At 42.2% G+C, this 8,262-nt stretch overlaps 1 protein-coding gene and 1 pseudogene across 1 annotated transcript; both read left to right on the top strand.

Annotated features, from left to right (window-relative positions):
- Window positions 1–2,939: 2,939 nt before the first annotated feature.
- On the top strand, window positions 2,940–3,557 carry LOC147426157 (uncharacterized). The gene has a single exon (XM_086498179.1). The coding sequence runs from the start codon at window positions 2,940–2,942 to the stop codon at window positions 3,555–3,557; it is 618 nt and encodes a 205-aa protein (XP_086354305.1).
- Window positions 3,558–6,818: 3,261 nt separating this feature from the next.
- LOC147426156 (uncharacterized) lies at window positions 6,819–8,042 on the top strand (annotated as a pseudogene).
- Window positions 8,043–8,262: the final 220 nt, after the last annotated feature.

Here is an 8,262-nt window from a genome sequence, read left to right as displayed (position 1 = left end):
ATCTCCAGAAAGACTTACATATGAAGAGGAGCACGACGTTGAATGAGTTGACCAAGGAAGCTCTTTACCTGGTGGACAATTGTGCGGTCTACAAAGAGGGGGAGTTCAAGGTCCTTGATGACGATTCGTCTTCACAACAAAGTGGAAGCAAGTCTTCTAAGACAGCACCGAAAGGATAAGTAGTTGTAAACCAGGAGCAGCTTGTAGATGAAGTGCTAAAAAAGATCAACTTGTACACCAAGCCCTAGGCTAAACAACCCAAGTGGTGTGCTATTGAACAAAAATAGACAAACCATGGGACCGAGGAATGTTATTATAACAAGGGATATGTGAGAGAGAGACCTTACGCTCCCGAAACTCCGGTAGCTTCCCCTCAAGTTCCACCGATACCTAGATATCAAGCAGGCAACCTACGAGGACCTGTAGGTATAGAAAGACCACAACCGGTGTTGGGGCAACAACCACCCCTACCAGGATTACGACCAGTTGGTATAAGATACACACCAACAATAACTGAATCAGAGGATAAGTCTTTGGTGTCTATGCATGCATATTATGAAGATCCCAATGGATATGCGGCAAACCCTGTCTATTATCCACCGGAAGAACCCTCAACACCAGAACCATGGAGTATGATAGGAAATACAGGACCACCAACTACTGCACAGGCAACAGGAGAAGGAAGATATAGCTTAGATGAACGAACACTGATGTTCATAGCCAATGGAGGCATGGGCGGATAGAGACATGCTTACCAACAAAGAGGAGCTCAACGAGCACCTCAACAACCTAAGGGATCCTGCTACAAGTGTGGTGGAGACCATTGGCTGAGAGACTGTCCTCGTGATGAAATCATTAGAGTCAATGTGTATTGCCCAGAATGTGGAATTACTCATTTGATTCTCGATTTCCCTAAAAACCCGAGGAAAGGAGCAAAAACCACCTTGAACATGCTAGAAACAGTACCTTCCAGTGGAGGATCATAAAATGAAACAATCATACCCATCCAAGCGGTCACACGAGCCCAAGCTCAAAGAAGAACGAATGAACCCATAGTTGAAGAACCAAAAACCGACGCCCAAAGTTCACAAACGAGAAATTAGAGAAGCACTTGGAAAGCTAGAAAGGCGCGTAGGAAAGCCAAGAACGAACAAGAGCAAACAGCTCTATCTGAGGAGTTGAAACATACAAAGGATAGATTGGACCGGTTAGAGGATCTAGCTAGCTTAAGCTCACACACCACAGCAACCATAGCACCCAAGGAAATAGCAGAGCCCAAAAGTGCAGGATCAGGAGGATCTGTACTGGCTGACAAGGTAAATGAGCAGTTTGATGCACTTCTAAAAGCTTATGAAGCTAGACTTAAAAAAAACCAAACCCAGGAGCAAATGTGGATGACTTATCCATATGCAGAAATAGAAAAACAGAGGTTGGGTATGTGTAAAACGATGATCGAAACAACTCAATCATTGATGGAAGACCCGATGGGTAAACTTGCAAATTGGCATGAGGCACCGGCTCCAACCCCTATCCAACCAACTTTAGAGAAACTGGTAGAAACGAAGGAAAGAATCACTAATGCCTATGAGTCCAGAGGAGAGCCTATCATAGTGCCAAATACCACAGATGGGACAAGTGACAGGTTCCAGCCTAAAATATTGGCAGAAATGGGTAAGGACTGTAACGGTCTAGACGATCTGTGGAAGCAAATCCGTGAGGCCAACAAGGCGAATAGGATGAGTAACCACATGAATAGCACGAGAAAAGAAAAGAATGTCATCTTACCTCCTATTGAAGAATTTGAGGCAAGGTCGCAAATGAACTTTGAGATACATTCACAAGGGGGAGACCAAAGATCAATTAGTTCGGGGCACAGCCAACCAGACTCGCTGAGAACTTTATCCTCTTACCTAGGAGAGTACGAAGCCAAATCGGAAGTGAAAGAAATCCCATCCCAAAGACTTTCTTCTAACAAGGTGATGGATTCACAAGGATTGATTGAGTTGTTGTCCACTCCAGTGGCATGCACAATCACATTAGCAGAACTCCTAAGGTTAAGGCCAAACATGTAGACCACAGTAGGTAAATGCCTAGAAAAATTTGGAGTAAAAGACCCCACCTTGAAGCTACAGGAAGGGATCAGAGAGTTGGATAGGCCTCAACTAAACACTAGGCCAGTACCATTGAACAAGGTTGGAGAATATTGTGAGGGAGAAGATGGAAACACCACGCTACCTGTAGAATTCCAAGGAGTAGTTAAGCTATTCTTGACAGTGGAGCGGGAGTTGCTATCGCCACCAAGGAAATCTGGAAAAAATGGGGAAAACCAGCTTTGAGGGCTACCAGAATGAAACAGCAATTGACAGATGGGTTCATGGAGAAGCCTCTAGGACTCTTAGAAAAAGTGATTGTCACTTCGTGCGGAATCGAGTATGAGCATATATTTGCAATAGTCGATTTCGACAAAAAGAACAATTATGAGATCATCTTGGGACGACCATTCAAGCGACAATTGAAGATGGTCCAAGATTGGGGTTATGACCACATATACCTCAGACATGGCGAGACAACAACTAAAATACACCTGAAAGACCATAGTTACAAAGATGTGACCCAAACACCTGTGGAAGAGTTTGATTCCGCTACAGTAGTAGCAGGGCTTCTCCCATCTGCTTCCATCAGCTTATAGTTGCCGTTAAATGGTCTTGATGATGAATGGTCCTTCCCATCTGAGTTGAAATTTCTTGTTCTTCCTGGTGTCAAAACTGTTGTCTTATCTTAGTACTAACATACCTTTTTCCACTCCCTTTTCTTTAAGCCCTTGATTGAAAGTGAGCCGGCGTCGTTCTGCCTGCACTTTGCGTGCAATCATCCAAGGCTTGGTTAGACACTATGCACCTTCGATAGAAGGAAATATTGAGCTTCCAACAGCATTGTTGATGGCATATACAGGCAAAGCAGCATTCAACCTTGGTGGCACAACAATACACTCTGTGTTGCGCCTTCCATTGATGCTAACTGAGATGGTTCCTCTTTCCAATGACACCCTCAATGACCTATCCCAAGCAAATGCAAACCTCAAAGTAGTTGTTTTTGACGAGGCTTCCTTGATAGGCAACAGGCTGCTGCGTATTATTGACACAAGACTCCGATCTATAAAGCACAAACACAATGAACCCTTCAGTGGCCTGGACGTTATCTTTTGTGGTGATCTTTGCCAAGCAAGCCCTGTCCGTGATCGCTGGATATTCAGTGACACAAGCAATACACTTGACATCCTCACACCATCGAGCTGGAACACACATATCACATGCGCTGAGCTAACAACACCAATGCGTCAATCAAATGAATTGTTTATAGAGGTCTTAAATAGGATACATGTTGCAGAGCAAACACAAAGAAACTTGGCATTTATCAATGACACATTTGCAAACAACAACTTCGACATTTTTACAACACCTCATCTTTTCTTCACAAATAAACTAAAGGCCAAGCACAACCAAACGGTCTTTGAGAACTTGCAAGATCGAGACACCATACATCATCAAGGCTCATGACAAATTCCACAAAACATGCTCAAAGAACCTAGTCATTCCAAACAACCCTCAAGTAACTGCTGGATTATCCTCCATTCTTGAGCTAAAGCCAGGAATGATAGTCGAACTTTGTGCTAGCAATATCAATGTGCTTGATGGTTTGATCAATGGTGCAGATGGAATCTTCCAAACAACAAACAACAGAGCACAATCATTAATAGCTTGGGTGGAGTTCTTCGATACCTCAATTGGAAGGAGACATCGATCCCAAAATGCACATCTCTACCATGAAAACATAAACAAAAAATGGACACCAATACTTCAAGTCACAAAAGACTTTCAGGTAGGAAAGAATCCACTCAACCTAGTCTCAAGAACACAACTCCCAATTCAAGCAGCGAACGCACGCACAATCCATAGATCCCAAGGCTTAACAATGACAACAGCTGCATTCGACCCTACTGGGATCCAATCCCATGGCTTGGTCTACATAGCTCTATCACGTATCAAAGACCCTGCAAATCTACATATTCTTAGTCCCGTTCTCAAGAGCCACATCAAAACTGACCCCATAGTCCTTAAAGAAATCAAACGTCTCCGGACAGATGCTAGATGGTCCTACTTGAACGAGCCCCTAGTTGCACTTGCACAAACAAACCATATTGTTGCATCATTAAACATCGTCTCAATCAACAAACACATTGACCACATCAAGGGCGACCCAAACTTCATGTCATCCAGTATCTTGTGCTTCCAAGAAACGAAACAAAAAAAAAGTATGAACCCCCTGACACCAAACTTTGAGCATATTCAACATTATAATGGTTATGGTGTATCTATATTCCACCATTCAAGCATTCAATCCATATGTCAAAAAACTGTCTCAAGAGTAGGACTTGAAATAATTGATGCAACTTTCTCTTTAGAGAATCAAACTACAACTCATATTCATGTCATAAATGTAATCAAATCACCAAACACACCAATAAAAACACTTCTTTTAGAACTCCAACACTTGATACAAGAAAACAATAAAAAAAACCTGATCATCATACTAAGGGACTTCAACATCGACATCAGCACCACAAAAACCCAATACCAACAGTTGGAATCTCTACTTCATTCAGAGAACTATCGGCAACAAATCAAAGATACAACAACCATCTATAATTCAATGCTAGACCATATTTGGGTGAGAAGCCAACAACCTCACTACATTTGTGGCACAAGATTTTGCTTTTGGTCAGATCATTCAATCACATATATGCTGATCCCAAAATAAATAACCCAAAGATCATTGGAGGGGAGACCTCTCCTCCCTTCCCACTTCCCCCACCCTTCCTACCCACCAAACCATCGAAGCACACGGAATCTACATTCATACCATCCAAACACCTGCTTTGATGTATATCAACTCATCTCACCGTATGTATCAAACACAATTTTTGTAACCTACAACCATTTGGTCAACAGATTTTTCCCCCCTGCTCGATCTTCAGCCTCAACATGCGTGTACGACAATTACCTGATCTCTAAAATGTGTATCTCCCAAAGCAACTATGCTAGATTCAATGGATTTTCACCTACCTCTCTCTCTCGATTAATTTTTCGCTTTTCATTTTTCTATTACCAAGGCAAATTTCTGTGGCAGGCCTCGTGATTTTATCACTTTTTTTTTTCTTGTTTATAAGTTTACATGAACAATCAATCGTCTTTGTTTCAACATATCAATGTATCGTAGGCACGCCTTGTGATTTTATCACTCGTTATCTTCGGAGCACAACTTTTGATTTTCTTGCTTGTTAAATTTATTTGCACAATTATCCCCCAGGCAGCAGGCCTCGTGATTTAGTTGCTTGTTTTTGGCCTGCCCAAAGGGCAAAGGCTATAGAGATCACTTCTCTTTTTGCTGACTAAAATAGGAAAAAGGTTGAGTTGTATTTTTAAGCATTTTTTGACATGTCAAAAATGTTGATTGGTTGAAATAATGTTGATTGGTTGAAATAAGATAGTGGGTACTCATTGAAATGAATTGTGTAAATCTAATGATGGGCATGTCTTGAGTTTTGAAATATGAAATGTACTCTAGTATATCAAGGAAAAGATTTTGGCTGCCCAATGCCTTTGGAAGCATGAAAATGCCTTTGGAAGCATGAAAAGTTGACAGTCTTACATGTTAAATGATAAAGCCTTAGAGGCTCCACAAATCCCAAGAGTCACCTTTTCATTTTGAAATTTGTGTTACCCACCTTTTCATTTTGAGAATTTTGAGAAACTTGAGCTAATAGACTAAAGTTGTCATTTTTGTTAGTTAAAACTTTATGGAAGAAATTTATCATTTGGGACTTTAACCTTTAAAGATTTTTTATTTTTATTTTTAAAGATTTTAAAGCTAAGTTTAGAACTTAAAGATGTAGAACTTTTAAAGTAAGGTGTCCAATGATCCAATGAGGACCTATAGTTTTTTTATATTAGAAAGTAAAACTTTGAATTAAAGAAAGTGAAAATGTTACATGGATCCACAAGTAGGGGGAGGGTCACCCCGAGACGCTAGAGTCTTAAGACTTAGAACTTTAAAGCTTTTAAAGTGGGATTTACAACTACAGTTTAAATTTGTAAAAAAAGCTCTAGAGCTTAAAAACGTAGAGTTTTTAAAGTGGGGTGTAAAGCATACGGATCTAAAGCTTAGGGTGTAGAGCTTAAGGGTGCTCTTTTAATTCAATTCTATGTGCATGTTTATGTTTTTTTTTTTTCAAAATCTTAGAGATATAGTGATTTTAAAGTGGGATCTACCATCAGATCAAGGCCTAAAATTGACGCCTACTTTTTTTATCAAAGGCTATTTTGCCTATCAAAACAATCTCAAAATTGTCTGTCATTTTTTGTATTTATATCTTTAAGTTAACGTTATATATGGCTAATTATATAAATTGATTGCATTACACAAAGCATATGAAAGGGGGCTTGAAAAATTGGATGTCAAAAAAAAAAAATTATCATACCTGGCAGACCTTGTGATTTTATCACTTGTTAAAGCTTTGAAGATTTGGAGTGTGATATTTAAATCATTGTTGGTTTCTTTAATATGGTAAATCTTGAGCTTGAGAAAACCAATGCTAAAATCATCAACCTTCACTCTGGTGGGCGACTCGCGAGCGAGCGAGTGAGAGATTTTGAAACAATGACTGGCCACACTCTCTCTCAGATAAGTATATAGCTTTCATTCAATCCGGTCCTTAAATTTTGTCCTAGTCCACTACGTCATAGACGAGCGTGAGCAGCATGCCCACAAAGGCGGGCAAGAGGGGTAAGCCCAAAGTCATCTTTGCTCTGCCGCAGCCTCTACCCACTCTCAATGATGCAAGCATCAGAACATGGGCAGAAAAACTGGGGTGTCAAACGCTTATTGCACTGCCATGGGAAGACCAAGCCAAGGCGCAGAGCAACTCGAGCAGCGGTTTTTGGATACGAACACCATTGTACTCCCAGGTAAGCAACCCATCGAAGTGAACACACAGTTGGTCCACCAAGTTTTACATCTCCCTGCAGAAGGCGCTTTTGAAACCAAACGGAAGTTCAACCCTAATGAGGAAGTGCCCATTAAAACAGGGACTATGCCGCATATTCCTACTACAGATATTCACCGCCCCGCTCGACAAATCTATCTGCAGTTTCTTCTACAGAACCTTCTCTTCATGGCCAAGCCCGAAGATATGTGTATGGAACACTACAGCCTAATACGCGCCGCCGAAGATGGTGAAAAGATCAACTGGGCACACCTCTACGTCGATAGTCTTTTTGTGAGGGCGACTTTATCGATGAAGCTAGGAGGCCACACGGTGGTGCATGCTCACCTCAGGGCATCTAGCTGCACATGAGAGCAAGCCGGATGATCGGCAAGAAGAGAGGATGCATGCCAGCTGCAGCAGCTCTTCTTCAAATTTAGACCTGAGCAGAGATGTAGTGAAGAAGCCTGCGGCAAAGAAGCTGCGAATTTTTTAGCACGAGCCCAAACAGGCGGTAAGCCAAAGCGATAGCCTGCACCCCAAGAAGCCCTTGGCCTCTGCTCCGGATCCGGAGTTGTCATCAGTGCTGCTGCAACTCACCTTTTTCAAGGCCCCAACAATGGCAGCAATGAGGCTGCTGCAGCACATGGAAACCATTGCAGAAGCACGAAGAATGCAAAGCTGCAACTTGGAGAAGTGGTTCGCTAAGCAAGAGGACCATCTGCAGCACATGATGCAAGATTTGCAGGAAGAGGTGAAGGGGGCGCTGCGAGGAACGGTAATCGCACAGAAGAATTCAATACAAAACCTGACAGGAGATATAAGCACTATATCAGAACACAAAGCAAAGTTACAAGCTCAGCTAGCACAGCTGGGGACGGAATCGGAGTCGGCTACGAAGAGGAGGGTAAACGACATGCTGACTACAGCTGCGAAGCAAGAAAGACCTCCCTGGAACAGATGCAGGAGACGGAGAACAAGCTCATCAAATGATCAGTGACACGCCAAGTGGAATCGTCCTTGAAATAAGCCTTGGAAGAAATTATGCACGAGCTACAGCTAGGCTATGTCGCAGGTACTCCTCGCCTGCATCAAAACTCAAGGATGAGGAGAAGGGCCAAAGGCTGATTCTGGGGCAATATAGAGGTCGGTGATGCAGCCATAGCAGTACTTGGCTAGGGGCAGCGTCGCCACTGACCCTAAGATTTAGAGTCCGGTAA

The sequence above is a fragment of the Adiantum capillus-veneris genome, chromosome 24 (assembly GCF_014529385.1).
Source record: "Adiantum capillus-veneris isolate H3 chromosome 24, ASM1452938v2, whole genome shotgun sequence".
Lineage (NCBI taxonomy): Eukaryota > Viridiplantae > Streptophyta > Polypodiopsida > Polypodiales > Pteridaceae > Adiantum > Adiantum capillus-veneris.
The sequence above is the reverse complement of the archived record's forward strand: the minus strand, read 5'-3'. Positions and strand labels throughout refer to the sequence as shown.

What these genes read in the sequence shown, in the direction of transcription:
- LOC147426157 (XM_086498179.1), top strand. Translation starts at nt 2,940, where the DNA reads ATGGCATATACAGGCAAAGCAGCATTCAACCTTGGTGGCACAACAATA.